Source organism: Microcaecilia unicolor, chromosome 1, assembly GCF_901765095.1.
Source record: "Microcaecilia unicolor chromosome 1, aMicUni1.1, whole genome shotgun sequence".
NCBI lineage: Eukaryota > Metazoa > Chordata > Amphibia > Gymnophiona > Siphonopidae > Microcaecilia > Microcaecilia unicolor.
The window spans coordinates 603,401,617-603,421,075 of NC_044031.1; the positions used below are offsets into that span (position 1 = coordinate 603,401,617).

The 19,459-nt window shown below is 44.0% G+C and overlaps 1 protein-coding gene across 1 annotated transcript in view; it reads right to left on the reverse strand.

The window, feature by feature from the left end:
• AGO2 (argonaute RISC catalytic component 2) overlaps window positions 1–19,459 on the reverse strand; it is a 350,472-nt gene that overhangs the window by 113,384 nt on the left and 217,629 nt on the right. Inside the window, exon 9 of the mRNA XM_030219580.1 lies at window positions 18,733–18,852. Coding sequence (XP_030075440.1) covers window positions 18,733–18,852 — 120 coding nt within the window. The remainder of the gene's footprint in view (window positions 1–18,732; window positions 18,853–19,459) is intronic.

A 19,459-nucleotide genomic window follows, 5' to 3' on the forward strand; every position in this document is an offset into this window, starting at 1 on the left:
CAAAGTGTGCTTTTTTTCCCCCTTGCATCTACAAGCTGCTTAGAAGTCAACAGGGATAATTTGCAACCTTTGCTCTGTTTTACCTTTAAATACTCCTGGCTTTCTTTCACCTTTGTTGAAACCTCTTTATTGGGATTCCCTAAAAGTCCTATTATAATAGTATCCTTCAAAAATACCCCACTCCGAACCATGTGCTCCTGAGTGACTAGAGGCTTTCCCCCTCGTTCTAATTTATGTTTCAACAATTTTTTATTTTAGATATAACTACATATTAACAAACATTTACTTTCACAAATTACATACAATTGAGTTCCACATCATTTGCTCTTATTCCAAATTGTCCTACTAAGATCCCCTAAAGTGATGTGGTTCCCCCTTCTATTCAATCTACATAATTCCATTCCTTAACCTTTATCCCCCCTCCCCTAATCCCCTCCTCCTCATCTCCCTCCCCCCACCCGTCAGCCCTCCCAGTAACTCCAAGTTGCCAAAACCCCATAGCTGTCAGCTTATAGTATATAATTATAAAGTATTAACAATAAGACTACGTCCTTTCTGTGTCATCTTGTCTAAGTAGCATCCCCATATTTTAAAGAATCGAGTTTTCCTTTTACAATGTCCTTTGGCCTCCTTTGCCTCCCAAACCAGCAATTGATGCACCTTATTGCGCCAGTGCCAGAAGGTCGGTGGATTGGCTACAGTCCAATGTTGCATGATACATTTTCTTGCTACTAGATAGAGTTTTCGACACAACAGTGTTTTATCAGCATTCAATCTCCTTTGTGGCTCTTTCATATCTAACACTAACTGTAGTGGATTCATGTCTCTTCTACTACCCACCACCCCTGTAAGATAAGTAACTATTTGCCTCCAATAACGTTGTATTGGTACACAATCCCACAGTGCATGATACAACGAGTTCTCAGAATTATTACATTTCAAACACATAGCTGTTTCAATTCCCCCCGATTTAAACAGTTGGACTTGGGTAAAGTATGCTCTGTGTATTATTCTATACGCACATTCTCTATAATCAGCTCCTCCTATTATGTGTGGAATATCTTTGAGCTGCGTCATCATATCCCAAGAGTCCAATGCCCTTCCCACGTCTTTCTCCCATTTCTGCCGGATCTGAGTCAGTTCTTTCCCCGGGGCTAGACTCCACAGCTTCTGATGTATTTGTGATATGGAGGGGGCGTGTTCAGAGATCTCCTCAAAGAAAGTCTTAATCTTATTGCCCAGTTTGTTACTCAATACTTCTTTACTTAGTGATTGTATGTAGTGCTTCAGTTGACAGTGAGCATATTTGTCACCTCAGCCCTGTTCATTTTGGCCTATCAGCTGTGTCAGCGATTTGATTTCACCAGTTGCATCTAGAGCATCTGCCAATTCAATTACCCCTAGTTGTTCCCATCTGTCAAAAGTTTTATTTTCCATCCCAGGTACAAAGGCCGGGTTCCCTTTAATATATATAAGTTCAGTTGTTCTCGGGTCCCCTCCTAGTAATGTCCCTAAAAATCTCCATGCTTCTCTTATTGGTTTAAGTAGAACGTTATTTCTATGTATATGTGGTATCTCTGTATTCCGCAAGTGTAGTAGTGTAATATAACGATAAGGACTAAAGAGCGCATCTTCCATCTCCAGGGGTGTGTGTTCTTGAGTCTGGTAAATCCTATCCCTCACATGCCGTAGGAGGCAGGCCATATTATAAAATTTAATATTGGGAATTCCCAAGCCCCCCTGTTTCCATCCTCCCAACATATATTTCTGCTGCATCCTAGCTCGTTTCCTGACCCAGCAAAACCTAAACATTAGTCGATATAGGTGTTTTATATCTTTCTGTAGCAATGCTATGGGCAAGATCTGTAGTGCATATAGCCACCTTGGCAATATGACCATTTTTATAAGACTTATCCTCCCCGACAAAGACAGCGTCAAAGTGGCCCAGGAGTCCAGTTGTTGGGTTGTCTGCTCTAACAGTTTTGCTACATTTAATTGATATATCTCCCTCGGTCTAGCCGGTAGCAATATACCCAAATATGTAAAGAAGTTATGTGTCTGTTTCAAAGGGAATCCATCCAGCCATAAGTTTTGGATGTCCGCATTGATCGTAAGGGCTTCCGACTTGTCCATGTTCAATTTGAAGCCCGAATAGTCTCCATATTCATGGAAGATCTCTAAAAGATTTTCAAGTGTCTTCTTCGGCTTTGTAATTATCATTAGCAAGTCGTCTGCAAATGCAGCCAGTTTGAACTCCTGTTTCTTAAATTGCACCCCAGGTACCGCTTTACAATCATATATATCCCTAATGAGAGGGTCCAATTGGAGCGCAAAAAGCAGGGGTGACAGAGGGCACCCCTGTCTTGTTCCTCTACCAATCTGTATTTCTCCTGATACGTTACCGTTTATCAGCACTTGCGCTCTCGGTAAATAGTACAATGCTCTGATTGCCTGCATAAAATTGCCATTGAATCCATATTTCTCTAGCGCTGAGTACAGAAAGGGCCACTCCACTCTATCGAATGCTTTTTCTGCATCAAAGCTTATCATTAAAGCTTGTTCCTTGGAGTGACCCAATCTTTCCAAGGCCGCCAGAATGTTCCTCATGTTTTTCGTAACTGATCTATCTTGTACGAATCCTACTTGCGCTGGATGTATAAGCTCAGGTAGTACTCTGCCTAGTCTGTTTGCCAGTATTTTGGCAAACAGTTTTGCCTCCTGATTGAGTAGGGAGATAGGTCTGTAAGATGTAACTAGTTTTTCATCTCTTTTAGGCTTAGGAAACACCACTATTTGGGCTAAATTTAAATGTTCTGGCATCTGACCCTTTTCCATCCATTCATTAAATACCCTAACTAAGGTAGGAATCACCGAGTCTCCCATCAGCTTATAAAATTCCGCTTTATATCCATCTGGGCCTGGGGCTTTGCCTGTTTTGCTCTGAGTTATGGCCCAGGTCACCTCCTCATCGCTAATCTTAGCATTCAGGCGATTCTGGTCGCTGCACCGCAGCTTCGGAATTTGTAGGCCCTCTAAATATAATTCCCCTGATAATCCCTCCTGGTCTGTAGCCTTATAGAGTTGTTGATAGTATGTTTGGAAAGCCAGCCTGATCTCATGGTTAGTGTGTATGAGTTTCCCCTCCGTGGTTTTCATAGCTGTTATGTTTCTAGGTGCACACTTAGGTGCTATGAGGCGAGCTAGATATTTGCCCCCTTTGTTCCCGTGTCTATATAGTTGGAATCTATAATAGGCCTGAGACTTTATTTCTCTCTCGTGCAGCAGTGAATTCAGAGCTGATTGTAGGACCAATGCTTCCTGTCTAGTCTTGTTACAGGGATTCGTGCCGTATGGCCTATTCAAGTGGTGTAGTTGTTTTTCAAGCCTCATAATTTCTCTATCTCTTGCTCTTTTATATTGCGTAACATAACTTATAATTTCGCCTCTCAATACTGCCTTTGCCGCTTCCCAAAAATTAGTCATTTTATTTACCGAGCCTTCATTAAAGTGTTTATATTCAGCCCATTTTGCGAGTAAATATTCCCTAAATTTTGCTTCTCTTATCAAGTATGTGGGAAACGTCCAGCTGTGCATCCTCTCCTCTTCCCCTCCTCCACTCCATTTCATTCCTATCACCGAGTGGTCCGATATTACACAAGGGTCTATATGGGCCGCCGTGATATCTGTTAATAAGTTGCGGGATGCTAATAAGTAATCTATTCTAGATGATGTTCCGTGTGCTCTGGATTGGTGTGTGTATTCTTTGTCAAGTGGGTGTAGTGTCCGCCAGACATCAATTAGATCAAGCGCTGTACAAAAATCTGGTAGTCCTCTGGTATCTATTTTTCTTATTTTAGTTGGGGGGTGTGATCTATCTAGGATTGGATCCCAAGTCATATTGAAGTCGCCTCCTAACATTGTGGGTAGCGTGTCCAACCGTGTGATCTGTTTGAGTACCTTCTTATAGAATTTTTGGTCTAGTATATTAGGAGCATAAATACTTCCCAGAAGTATGTTTTTCCCATTTATCGTAGCTATACCCAAAACATATCTGCCCTCTGGGTCTGTAATTATCCTGTGCACTTTAGTTGCTAACCCCTTTCGTATGAGTATTGCCACCCCTCCTTTCTTTCCTACAGCCGCAGATGCCACACAATCAGCTACCCACCATTTAGCTAGTTTGGCATGCTCATTTTTGGACAAATGTGTTTCCTGGAGCATCGCAATGTCTGCCCCTATGCGCTTAAGATGTCTCAAGATTTTTGACCTTTTGATTGGGGAGTGTATGCCCCCTACATTCCAAGATATTACTTTAATCTGTTACCTTTTTGTATCCATTGTACTGTCTTCTGATTATACTTTACTTCTAGGAGTCGCCGGCTCAGCCTCCAGCCACCCCTTCTATGATGCCATTTTCTTTCTACTAGCTGTGTTTGGATTCTGGCTTTATAATGGGTTACTCTCTTCCCCTCCCACCCCTCTTCCCCAGTTTTGTCTCTATCTACTTGTGCTCTGTTCACTATCCTTCCCTTCCCAATCTTCTCCCCTCCCTGAAGTCTACCTTCCTCTTCCCCTCCCTGTTCCCCTTTTGAGTTCCCAGCCCCTATTGGACTTGTCACGTGTTGACCCCCTCCTTCTAGTCTCCCCCGTAGTGTATTTTATCTTCCCAGGCTTTTCAATCCCCTGTAAAATCTTTTATACCCTAGTATAAGTGTCCCAGTAACAAGATCATAGACTTTTAACATATAACTGCCCCTCAGAACTCTCAACATCAATTCACATCTTTGACATACCCTGCCAGGGTTACAGCACCCTAGCTAGCTGTGCCAGCTCCAAGCAGTTGTGTTTTGTCCCAATGACAGTATAATGTCTAATCAACATGAGATTACTTTAACCCTAAATCTCCTTATTGCCTTATCATTAAATTCTTCTAACAAACAGAACTGTAGTGTACTAAACATTTTACTCTTAAACCTGGATATTATAGTCTGCTGCACGTTCACCAGCCTCAAAGACACCGTGTGTGGTTATTAGAAGAGTTCTTCTTTATTTGTCGTCTCTTCGTCTCCTCTCTCTTTTTTTTCGGCAGAGATTATCAGACTTCTCCATGGCCATGCTCTATTCAACAACAGCCTGCCATCTTTCATCAAGTCATTATCAGTATGTGGCGTCACCCCTGCCAATTCTGATATCTCAGTGGAGTGATTTTGGTCATTCACGGGTGTTGATATTAATATCACCCTGCGAGTCAGGGCTGATTCCTCATCCGATAAAAGATGGTCCCATCGCGGCGTCTCCTGCCAGATATTGTCATTATCAGTTTCGCAGCGTTCAAAACTTTCCAGCTTCTCATTGTAATCCTAAATTCTTAGTTAGAATTATAATCCAATTGTGTTTATGGTTGGTTCCAGATCATTGTCACCATGTTTGCTGTGTCTTTGGTATACAAGTCTCAATCTCTCATGCCAGTTTTGACTACTTCTTCCGTAGTATTCATTCATCTCTAGCTGTTAAAATGCTTTTAACATATTCTTGAGCTTCTAGCAGCGTGTTGCACATGTGCGTATTGGATTGGTAAAATATCTTTAATTTGGCAGGGTACAGTAAAGCAAACTTGATTTTCTGCTGCACCAGCTGGGAGCAAATTGGTGAGAAGTTCTTTCTTTGGGCGGCCACCGCCATGGAATAATCTTGGAAACATAGGATTTTGTAGTTATTGTAATTCAAACTGGCTCCCGCTCGTATTTTCTGCATGATGACAGTTTTATGATGAAAATTTAATACTCTGCAGATAACCACCCTTGGTCTGTTGTTATTCTGTCTCACCGGGCCTACCCGATGGGCCCGTTCGATGATCAGTGGGCCCATATCTGCAGGTAAGCGGAGTTCTTTTGTGAGCCACGTCTCCAAAAAGCCTCGTAGCTCCTTGTCTCTCAGCTCCTCCGGTAAGCCTAAAAAGCGTAGATTGTTTCTTCTCGATCGATTTTCGAGATCTTCAAGCTTTTCCGCTTGAGTTTCAACCGTTTTCAGGAGCTTGGAATAATGGCGTTCCACCGCAGTGACTTGGTCTTCGAGGGCCCCCGTGCGCTGTTGAAAGCTAGCCACTTCCTGGCTTATTTGAGTCATGTGCGTTTGGAGACCCTCCAGTTTGGCTTCCAGCCCCTGTAATTTCTTATCTAAGATGGCTTCCAGTGCTGTGGTAACTTCTCCCACGATTTCAGCTGTCCATGCGGAGCTTACACTCGGCGGGCTCGCCGGGGCCGCCATCTTGTCTTCTCCGAGTTTGCTCTTTTCCTTGTCCCGTCGGAGCGATTTGGCCGCCATCGCCGCTTTTGTTCGCCAGCTAAAGTAATTATATCGTTAAGAAGGTATCCCGATCCTTTCAGATGTGATTTGGCATAGGTTTGCGGGATTCCAAACCGGGGTTATCTAGAAGAAGCACGGAGCTGATCTTTTAGTGACCGCTCGCGTGCATGGCGTCACGTGATCTCTCCCCTCGTTCTAATTTAAAAACTGAAAACATTCATTCACTTTCTTTTCTTTTAAGCAGTCCATTGTTGTTTGTTTTGTGCTTAGTATCAAACAAACATAAGAGTTGCTCTCCTTGGTCAGACTAAGGATCCATCTAGCCCAATATCCTGCTTCCAGTATTTACCAGTCCAGGATACCTGGCAAAGTCCCAAAAAGTGGCAAGATTCCATGTCACTTAATCACAAGGATAAGCAGTGGCTTTCCCAAGGTCTACATTACAGCTAAGTTATTTAAATGTAGTAGGTGTTCTCCAAGGACAGTGCATATATTCTCAAATATGGGCGAAGTCAACCACGGAGCCTGGTGTGGACACTGCAAAGTGAACTTTCACTTTAAATCTTTGAGGCAGAGCCCCCACCGTGCATGCATTGGTGCCTTCCCACCCGATGCTTAGCACAGGACTAGCAGTACATTATTAAAGCTAAGAAGATGACTCCAAGGGAAAGTGGGAGGGATGTGAGAATATATGCCTGCTGTCCTCAGAGAACACCTTCTAAAGGTAAGTTACCTTTCTCCAAGGACAAGCAGGCATAATATTCTCAACATGTGAACTCACTAGCTACTAGGCTCACAACAAACAGTTTGCAACTAAGCAGATAGTGAGTCTGGTGAAAAAAAAGGGCTGGAGGGCAGAGCAGACTTAAGTAGCAAAAAGATTCTGCAAGACTGCAGTGTGGCTTAGGGAAGAAGACAGATACAACAATGGACTGATTGAGATGGAACTCCGATACCACTTTAGGAAGGAATATGGGGTGAGTTCGGAGGACAACCCTGTCCTGGTAGAATCTGGTATAAGGTGGGTCTGCCATAAGGGTTTGAAGCTCATCGACTCTTCTGGTAGAAAAGGTATTAAGAACAATATCTTATATGTGAGGAACTTTACAGAACAAGAATGAAGCATTTCAAATGGAGGTTTCATGAGAGCTGTTAGGATGACATTGAGATCCCATGCCACCGGAGGTGGTTTAGTATGAAACAAACCTTTCATAAATTTAACTATTAAGAGATGAACTGAAACTGGCTTATTATCAACTTTAGAATGAAAAGCACTGATGGCACTCAAATGTACTCTGAGTTAGTTTTGAGGCCAGAATCCGAAAGGAGGAGGAGGTACTGCATAAGGGTAGGCAGACAGCTCTCATAGCAGGATCGAGAGCTCTGGCTGCACAACAGAGTGAAAACCTTTTCCACTTTAACTGGTAGCATTTTCATGTAAAAGGTTTTCTAACGGCTAGGAGTATTCTAGAGACTGCATCAGGAAGGTTTAAGGACATAAATCTATGTTGTCAGGAACCAAGCTGTCAGGGCTAGAGAGCGAGGGTCTGGATGAAGGAGGGATCCCTCGTTCTATGTTACTGAGTTTGGAAAGGGATCTAACTTCAATGGTTCCCTGGATGATAACACTAGCAAAAGGGGGAACCAGATTTGGTGTGGCCAGTAGGGAGCTAACAGAATCATGGTCCTCTGGTGTCAACGCAGTTTGAGAAGTTTGTTTCCCTATAAGAGGTAGTGGGGAAAAAATGTATAGAAGGTCCGTTCCCCAGTGGAGAAAAAAGGCATTTGGGGCTGTACGGTTGGGAGCATATATCCTGAAACAAAAGAGGGGAAGCCTATTGTTCTGAGGAGAAGCAAAGAGGGGGTCCCCACTGATGGTACTTGTTTCCAGTGTACGTCAGAGTTATGTTTAAATTTTTCTGTCTCATTTATAAGGGTTTTTTTATGGACTAGCTCCACAATATCTGACTGATTATTTTCTTTTTACAAAAATCTAGGAGTACTAGAACCACAGCTTAATTTACTTTTCCCTCTTTGAAGATTTTGAAAAGATTGAGATTATTAATCTTTTTTTCATTTCAAGCTGCTCATCTTGATAGAGATGTTCGAACTCTTCTGCTCTCTGCTACAAGCTATTTTCTTTTCGAAAACAAGTCAAAACCTACCTATTCAGGAAATACATTCTGAATTCTACCGATTAATGTAGCAGTTTATATATCTGTCAGCTTAAGATAGGAATTGTATATGACCACGTGGTTAAATGATCTGATCCGCATTGAACCGCAACGTATATAGTGGAATACAAGTAGCGTTGTTAATGTTAATGCTGGAAAAGTCAAAAAACTATAGAGGTGCTGAGGGATTACTTGTGAAGTTGAAGGATTCTGCTCAACTTGTCTATTTATTACAGCATTCTGTTTGCCATATAAACAGCTCTCATAGAATGTTGCGAGAAGCTGCCCAAGTCTGTATCTGGATCGCTTGTCTACAGAGGTGGTAAAAACCTGTTCCTTCCTTTTTGTTCAGGTAATACCATTGCTATCTGGTTGTCCATGTGAACAAGTATTACCTGACCGAGAATACGGTCCTAGAAGGTTTTGGGAGCGTTCCAAACAGCTCACAATTCCAGGAAGTTGATATGATATTGTTTCTCTCGTAGGGACCAAGGACCCTGTGTGTGTGGAGGCCTTTGAGGTGTGCTCCCCAACCTGTCATGGAGGCATCTGTTGTGAGAACTTTGTGATGTGGAAGAGGTTGAAATGTAAGACCCCAGGAGATTGAATGACACCATCCATCACTGTAGGAAGAATATGAAGAAAAAAATGTCCTGAAAAAGGGAAAGCACCGAAAAGGAAAAAGTTTGACGCACTAAGATTAAAAAGTCAACAATAGACTGCTGGTCCTGTGCTTGAGCGTCAGGCAGGAAGGCACCCGCCTCAAAAATTTAAAGTGACAGTGCACTTAGTGTCCATACCAGGCTCAGTGGATGATGTCACCCACATGTGAGAATATTATGCCTGCTTGTCCTCAGAGAATAACCGTCTAACTTTTCCTCCAAGAATGTGTCCAAATCTTTTCTTAAACCCAGCTACATTAACTTCTTTTACCACTTGCTCTAGCAAAGAGTTCCAGAACTTAACTATATGCTGAGCAAAAAAATATTTTCTCCTATTTGTTTTAAATGTCCACTATGTACTTTTTGAAAGAGTAAATGGATTTACGTTTACCTGTTACGCTCCAGTCAGGATTTTATAGATCTCAATCATATGTCCTCTCAGCCTATCATTGTCCTGCTAAAAGGTTAATTTTCTGCATAGTCTCAAATCTATCAAAAAATAAATTCCCAAATAATCTCTGGTAAAAATAACAATGGCAAAATGAAAAAAAAAAAAAAACAAAGAATGGAAAAAGAGGTGGCGGAATAGCCATAATTTACAAATCTAAGTTCACCATAACAACCACTGGCGAATCCACCTCACCACAACTCGAAATTGCCTCAACAAGAATCACTCATCCGAACCTACAAGGACACCTCAACACAATCCTATTCTACAGGCCACCAGGAAAATGGAAAGACTCCCAAACGCAACTCATGGACTTCATCTCGAACACATGTGTCTCCACCTCAAATATCCTCATAATAGGAGACATCAACCTACACCTTGAGGACGACACCTCAACAAGCACACAAGAATGCAAAGAATTCTTAAAACTCTGGGAATTACACGCACCCAATACTCAACCAACACACGAAAAAGGACACACACTAGACATCATTACACACAAATTCGACCCAGACTCAACTCTCCTACTTACAGACACAAGATGGACACCCACACCATGGACAGACCACCATAAAGCATATGTTTCCCTCCACTGGCGAAAAATACACAGAAACGCAGTCAACAAACATGAACGAACAACATACACCACGAGAGGAAAAATAGACCCTACAACATTCTGGCAACAGGTCTACCAAAATGAATGGTCAACAAATACAGACACCATTCAATTCCTCCAAGAATGGGATGACATATGTAAGACAACATTAGACACAATTGCCCCAATCCAAACCAGAACATCACATAGGAAAAAATCTAATCCATGGTTCGCCGAAGAGCTGAAAGAACTCAAAACACAAGTCAGAAAACTAGAACGCGCATGGAACAAAAAGAAAGATGAACACACACTGAATATCTGGAAATCACTTCGGAGGAAATACAAATATACCATCAAACAAACTAAAAGACTACACTACAAAACAATAATTGGACCAAACTACAAAGATACACACAAACTCTTCTACCTTGTAAATAAATTGCTAGACACCACACCAGTTACAAACAACAGCAAAGATACCCCAGGGGTTGACGACCTCGTGAAATACTTCAAGGAGAAAATCATACAATTATGACTTAAAATACCCACCAGCCCTATTGAAAACGAAACACTCCTAAACTGTCTAGACCCAGAAGACGGAATATATCCAGCAGACAGGTTCTGGACTGAATTCGAATTACTGTCAGAGGACCTCATCTCTAAAACGCTCAAAAGATTTGCCAAATCCCAATGCAAACTAGATATCTGCCCAAACAACCTCATGAAATCAGCTCCTCAACAATTCATAATAGACCTAACGTACCAAATGAACTTCATGCTACAAAACGTACTTTTCCCAAAGGAAAAAGGAAACATCTTACTCACCCCAATACCCAAAGACACAAAGAAAACCGCAAGTGAAATAACTAACTACAGACCAGTAGCATCTATACCACTAATAACCAAAATAACTGAAGGATTGGTAACCAAACAACTCACAAACTATCTCAATAAGTTCTCCATACTGCATGATGCCCAATCAGGATTCCAGACAAATCACAGCACAGAAACAGTATTAATTACCCTAATGACCAAATTCAAATAAAAATGATTGCAACCGGCACCAATATACTCGTCTTACAGTTTGACATGTCAAGTGCCTTTGATATGGTTGACCACGGAATCCTATTACACATTCTTGAATATTTTGGCATTGGAGGCAATGTCCTAAACTGGTTCAAGGGGATCTTAACCTTACGCTCATATCAGGTCACATCAAATTCAACTACGTCTACTGCATGGACACCTGAGTGTGGAGTACCACAGGGATCCCCCCTCTCGCCAACTATTTTCAACCTAATGATGATCCCATTTGCAAAACTTCTATCAAACCATAACCTCAACCCATACATATATGCCAATGATGTAACAATCTACATTCCTTTCAAACAAAACATTAATGAAATCTCCAACGAAATCAACCAAAGTCTACACATCATGAACACCTGGGCAGATGCATTCCGATTGAAACTGAACACAGAAAAAACTCAATGCCTCATACTTACCTCCCAATACAACACAAAAAAATTTACCACCATTAACACAACTAAACTAAATCTGCCAATCTCAGAAACTTTAAAAATCCTTGGAGTCACTATTGACCGTCACCTAACACTCGAGACTCACGTGAACAACACAACCAAAAAGATGTTCTACTCCATGTGGAAACTGAAAAGAATAAGACCATTCTTTCCAAGATCTGTCTTCCGCGGCCTAGTGCAATCACTTGTATTCAGTCATCTGGACTACTGCAACTCACTATACGCAGGCTGCAAAGAAGAAATACTGAGGAAACTTCAAACAGCCCAGAATACAGCAGCCAGACTCATCTTCGGAAAACCAAAATACGAAAGTGCAAAACCCTTACGTGAGAAACTACATTGGCTCCCACTCAAGGAACGTATCACTTTTGAAGTATGCACCTTAGTCCACAAAATCATTCACGGTGAAGCCCCTGCATACATTGCCACCCAGAAACGCCAAAAGATCATCCCGAACTCTCCTCAATCTCCACTTCCCTAAGTGCAAAGGCATAAAATACAAAGTACTTCACGCATCAACCTTCTCTTATAAGAGCACGCAATTCTGGAATACACTACCACGCAACCTGAAAACGATCTACGAACTTACCGACTTCCGCAAACTATTGAAGACCCATCTCTTTGAGAAAATATACTGCAAGGACCAAAACACATGAAGCCCACACACACTAATAGAAACGCATCAGTACACGCTCTTCTGAGTTCTCTTCCCCCGCATTTTCATCACACTTAATACTCTACCCTCTTGCTATTGTTTTATCGCCCTATCAATTCCCCATTGTTATATTCCACTGTTCCATTCCCAAATGATATTTTGACTTTGACTTCCCATAACTCTTCACTATGTAACCCATAATCGTAATGCAACAAATTGTATTTCCATCATTCACAATATATTGTAAGCCACACTGAGCCCGCAAATAGGTGGGAAAATGTGGGATACAAATGCAATAAATAAATAACTAATGGAGACTACAAACAGTGAAAGGATTGACCCAAATGAATTTTCTACAATAAATGTTTTCAAAAAAAGGTATTTTATATATATATATAAGTTTATAAATATGTGACTCCTTTCACTGTTTGTAGTCTCCATTATATCATTCTCTGTTTTTTTTTTCATTTAGTCTCAAATCTATGGCAGACAAATAGGTTTTCCTCCAGGATCTGTCTGTACTTTGTACCATTCATCTTTCTCATGATCTTCACAAGCTTCCCCCATCAGCATTGCTGCAAAGCATCCCCACAACAAAATACTGCCACCATCATGTCTTACTGTGGGGGTTGTGTTAGCAGAGTGATGTGTTGTGGTTGTTTTATATCACACATATTGCTCAGCATTGAGACCAAAAGGATCCCCTTTGGTCTCTCTGCCTGCTTGCCTGCTTGCTCCAGACCGGCGGCTCCAGCTTCCCCCCCTGCCTGTTCCGGTTCGTCTGCTCCAGCCTGCTTGTTCCAGTCCAGATGCCCCAGCGTGTTCCAGTCTGCTTGTTCCAGTCCAGATGCCCCAGCGTGTTCCGGTCCGCCTGATCCCAGCTTGTTCCGGTCCACCTGATCCCAGCTTGTTCCGGTCCACCTGATCCAGCTTCCCCCCTGCTCGTTCCAGTCCATCTGCGCCAGCCTGCTTGTTCCGGTTCAACTGCTCTAGTGTGTTCCAATCTGCCTGATCCGCCTGCTCTAAGCTCATTCCAGTCTGCATGATCCAGCTTCCCCTTGCTTGTTCCAGTCCATCCGCTCCAGCCTGCTGTTCCAGTCCACATGCTCTAGTGTGTTCCAGTCCGCCTGATCCGACTGCTCCAAGCTCGTCCCAGTCCACCGATCCATCCTCCCATGCTTGCTCCAGTGTTCCAGTCCACCTGTTCCAGCTCCTCCCTGTTTACTCCATTCCATCTGCTCCGGCCTACTTGCTCCGGTACACCTGCCCAGCCTGCCTGCTCCATTACATCTGCTCCAGCGTGCTCCAGTCCGCCTGATCCGCTGCAAGCCTCTCATCCATTGACTTACCTGCCTGCTGCTACCTTGTCAACCATTGACTTACCTGCTCGCCTGCCTGCCTGCCTGCGAGCCTCTCATCCATTGTCTTATCTGCCTGCTGCTAGCTTGTCAACTACTCACTTACCAGTCCATCAATTTCAAACCCCAATCCAGCTCTCCAATCTCTTATCTTTTTACTTAACACCTTAGTCACCACACAGTCACCTGCTACACCTCAGTCACTACGTATGGCTCCTATCCACATTCTCTTCCTTGCCCTGTCCCTTCCTAATCTCTTCTTCTCCCCACCCCCACTGTCCACCATTGGAACTCGTTGCCCTCCCGCCTGGCCCGCCACGGCAATACCCTTCTCACCCCCATCCCTCATCACCTCACCATCCCTCTTGTTCACCTACTCCATCCTAGCTCTCAACCTTCAACACTTCCTTCCTGCTATTAACCCATCCCCATTCCTCCTAAGTGCACCCCGCCTTCGTCGCCCGTCCTCCCCCTCCCTCCTCTGCTCTCTCTTGCTCCTCCTCCTGCTATCCGCGGGAGACATTAACCTTAATCCAGGCCCCCCTCATCTGTCCCCGTCCTATCCACGCGGACGATCCCGAGACGTCTCCAATCTCGTCTCTATTCCCCTCCTCCCCTCCCCTTCTCTTGCGCCTTGTGGAATGCCCACTCAGTCTGCAACAAACTGCCCTTCACCCAAGATCTCTTCATCTCCCACTCCCTTCAACTGCTCGCCCTAACCGAAACCTGGCTCTCCCCGGATGACTCTACCTCAGCCGCAGCCCTTTGCCATGGTGGTTACCTCTTCTCTCACACTCCCCGCCCAGTTGGCCGCGGTGGAGGTGTTGGGTTACTACTCTCGCCTTCCTGCAGTTTCCAACCCCTCCTCCTACCGCAGTCTCACTGTTTCTCATCCTTCGAAGCCCACTCCATCCGGCTATTCTACCCGCTACCACTCAGAGTGGCAGTCATCTACCGCCCCCCTGATAAATCCTTCTCCTCCTTCCTTACCGACTTCGATGCTTGGCTCTCTGTTTTTCTTGAACCCTCATCTCCGTCTCTCATTCTCGGAGACTTCAATATACATGCTGATAACCCATCCGACCCTCACGCTTCTAAGTTCCTCACCCTAACATCCTCCTTCAACCTCCAGCTGTGCTCTACCACCCCTACTCACCATGACGGCCATTGTCTTGACCTTGTCCTCTCCTCATCCGGCTCACCCTCCAATTTCCAAGTTTCAGCTCTTCCTCTCTCCGACCACCACCTGATCACATTCACACTTCTCCACCCCCCTCCGCCCCGCCCAACCTTAACCACCACATCCAGGAATCTCCAGGCCACTGACCCCCTCACCTTATCCGCTAGTATCTCTAATCTCCTCCCATCCGTCATGTCCTCCGAGAGTGTCGACAAAGCGGTCTCCACTTACAATACCGCTCTCTCCTCTGCTCTTGACACCCTCACACCTTCCACCACCCGTCCCACAAAGCGTACTAATCCCCAGCCTTGGCTGACCCCTTGCATCCGCTACCTTCGCTCCTGCGCACGATCTGTTGAACGCCTCTGGAGGAAATCTCGTACTCAACCAGACTTCCTTCACTATAAATTCATGCTATCCTCCTTCCACTCCTCCCTATTCCTTGCAAAACAGGACTATTACACCCAATTGACCAATTCTCTCAGCTCCAATCCCCGTCGTCTCTTCGCCACCCTTAACTCTCTCCTCAAGGTGCCCCCCGCTCCCACTCCCCCCTCAATCACTGGCTGATTACTTCCACGACAAAGTGCAAAAGATCAACCTTGAGTTCACTACCAAGCCATCACCCCCCACCCCCCCCCTCTTCACCCATTAACCCTCTCCCTCAACCAACCAACCCAAGCCTCCTTCTCCTCCTTTCCAGAGATCACCGAGGATGAAACCTCTCGCCTTCTTTCCTCCTCGAAATGCACCACCTGTTCCTCTGATCCCATCCCCACCAACCTACTTAACACCATCGCCCATACTGTCAACCCCTCCATCTGTCGCATCCTTAACCTCTCTCTCTCCACTGCAACTGTCCCTGATACCTTCAAGCATGCCCTAGTCACACCTCTCCTCAAAAAACCATCACTTGACCCTACCTGCCCCTCCAACTATCGCCCCATCTCTCTCCTACCCTTCCTCTCCAAAATACTTGAACGCGCCGTTCATAGCTGCTGTCTTGATTTTCTCTCCTCTCATGCCATCCTCGACCCACTCCAATCCAGCTTCCGCCCTCTCCACTCAACAGAAACAGCACTCTCTAAAGTCTGCAATGACCTGCTCCTGGCCAAATCTAGAGGCCACTACTCCATCCTCATCCTCCTCGATCTCTCTGCCGCTTTTGACACTGTCAATCACAATCTACTTCTCGCCACCCTGGCCTCATTTGGGTTCCAGGGCTCTGTCTTCTCCTGGTTCTCCTCCTATCTCTCCCACCGCACATTCAGGGTGCACTCTCATGGATCTTCCTCCACTCCCATCCCGCTATCTGTTGGTGTTCCCCAGGGATCTGTCCTCAGACCCCTTCTCTTCTCTATCTACACCTCTTCCCTAGGCTCACTGATCTCATCTCATGGCTTCCAGTATCATCTCTACGCTGATGACACCCAGCTCTATCTCTCCACATCAGACATCACCTCAGAGACGCAAGCCAAGGTATTGGCCTGCCTATCCGACATTGCTACCTGGATGTCCAACCGCCATCTGAAGCTGAACATGTCCAAGACCGAGCTCCTCGTCTTTCCACCTAAGCCCACTTCTCCTCTTCCCCCACTCTCTATCTCAGTTGATGGCACCCTCATCCTCCCCGTCTCATCTGCCCACAACCTCGGGGTCATCTTAGACTCCTCCCTCTCCTTCTCTGCACATATCCAGCAGACTGCCAAAACCTGTCGCTTCTTCCTTTTCAACATCAACAAAATTCGCCCTTTCCTCACTGAGCACACCACCCGAACTCTCGTCCACGCTCTCATTACCTCTCGCCTCGACTACTGCAACTTGCTCCTCACTGGCCTCCCACTCATCCATCTATCCCCCCTTCAATCCATTCAGAACTCTGCCGCACGTCTTATATTCCGCCAGAACCGATATACTCATATCACCCCTCTCCTCAAGTCACTTCACTGGCTTCCAATCAGATACCGCATCCAATTCAAGCTTCTCCTCCTTACTTACAAGTGCACCTGGTCTGCTGCTCCTCAATACCTCTCTACTCTCATCTCCCCCTACGTTCCTGCCCACAACCTCCGCTCACACGACAAATCCCTCCTCTCAGTACCCTTCTCCACCATTGCCAACTCCAGGCTCCGCTCATTTTGCCTTGCCTCACCCTATGCCTGGAACAATCTTCCTGAATCCCTACGCCAAGCCTCCTCCCTACCCATCTTCAAATCCTTGCTTAAAGCTCACCTCTTCAATGCTGCATTCGGAACCTAACCTTTCGAACATATAGGTTGCCCCAATCTGTCTGACCTTTCAGATTAACTGTACATTTGTCTTTTAGACTGTAAGCTCTTCGAGCAGGGACTGTCCTTCCATGTTAAATTGTACAGCGCTGCGTAACTCTAGTAGCGCTCTAGAAAAGTTAAGTAGTAGTAGTAGGATCCCCTTTGGTCTCGAGAGCACAAAATCTTTTACCCCTACATGCAGTATCGCTTTTACAAATGCTGGTTGGCACATCATGTTGCTTTTTCTTGGCAGTGGCTTCTTACTTGTCTTCTTCCCATACAGGTCATTTGTGAAATCTTGAAATTGTTGAGCAGTCAACATTTCCCACTGAGTGACCTCTGTAGTACTCTAACAGGTCTCATAGAGGTCCTTTTACTAAGGTGCACTGAAAAGTGACCTGTGCTGGTGTAGATGTATATATTGGACTCGGGCGGGTACATTTTTCAGTGCACATTAACTGGTCGGTAATGGTCTGTGTGTGTACAATGCCGATTACCACCTGGTTAGCGCTGTGCGCCGGAAAAGTTCCAGAATGCTTAGTGGATGCGCGTAAAAAATGAAATTACCACCTGCACCATGTGGTAGCCAGGCGGTAGTTCAAAACTGATGCACCTAGGACACGCATATGCAGCTTAGTAAAAGGGCCCATAGTGACCCTCCTCAGCAGTTTTCTTAACCCACAGCTACTGAATTTGGATGGACAGTCTAATTGAAGCAGTGGCTTTGTGGTGCCACACCATTTCAACTTTACAGTGATGGAACCTGATAGTGAGTGATTTAAGGGATACTGAAACATTTACATTTTCTACCACCAATCTATCTTTGAATAACTTTATCCCAGAGTTCTTTCGGCAACTCCTTGTTTGGCAACTTTAGAGCTTTGCCTCAGATTCACGTCATACAACAGAACCAGCTAAGTTACTATGACTGAACACAGGTGGACATCATTTAGCTTATTATAGGCCTTGTTAAGGCAATCTATAGAAACTAAGCTATTTTGGGATTGCTGTGACAAAGGGTGAGAAAACATACGCAATCTTTTTGGTTTTGTATTCGTAATTACTTTTTCAATATTTCTATAATTATTCTTTCATATTGGAAGTGTAGAATATGCTATGTAGATTAGTGAAGCAAATTCATTTTTAATGTATTCTGAATTGTATTTAGACCTCAGAATATGAAAAAGGAACAAGATGTAAAGACTTTGAAAGGTAATGTATATATCTTGAGAGTTAGCATTAATATAGACCTTTTTTTCTAAATTTCACATTAAGCCATAGCAGATACATCCCAAAACAGCAGAGATATGACTGTGTTGTGGCACTGGTACAACTTTGAAAGGTTGGGTGAAGGACATGGAGAAAATGAACATAAGTACTGGGCTCCATATGGGAATTTGGACATGTATCTACCCAAAGTAAACCATTGTTCAGTAATCTAAATGGGCCATATTGTTTCTTATTTTAATTAATCTGCTACTGCTTGCTATGTTACTCAACAGGTGAGAAGGTTTTTTTTTTATATTACATACAATATACTCACCAATTTACTAATCTCTTCTTGACGGTCAGGGGCTGACCTGGCTGTTGCTCGGATCATAGTGGAGGTTTGATTGTCAGTTAGCTTTTTTATGCATCTTTGTCCCGCAACTATGTTGCATACCTGAAAGAAATCAACAGATGAAGTCAGGAAACTAAACCAAGCTTGTTCTTCACTACTATAAGCCTTGGCAACTATGACTAAAATCTGGACCTAAGTGTGCCATGTAAACTGCATTAACTTGCCCAGTTACAGAATTGCCCTTTATGTATTTGGCCACCACAACTACATTAAATACACTACTAGAAAGAACTAAATTGTCTGTGTTGTTCTATAAGCACAGGTTCTTCTGTTATGGTAACAAATCAGGGAAGATACCAATTATATTACTTTAAATGGGAAGGGGGCGAGACTTGTTACTAAGACGTGGGACAGAACATGACTCCTGTCACCATAATAATAATAAAGGTATCTAAGTCTTCCAATAATTCTACAATAGTCTGTAGCATAAGGAGGTACCTCACATTGATCTCAGGAGCTTCAAACCATTCTCTCAGAGTTCTTTTCTCCCCCTTAAGGGAAAAATGAACCTAGTGACAGAGTGAGATAGTTCTTGGCTACTTCCACGGCAGCAACAGTCACACAATCAGAGCCAAACCAGGCAAATATCCAGCTGACCCTGCCTCCTATTGTCCTCTCTATTAGACATTGCCATAAAATTATAAAGTAG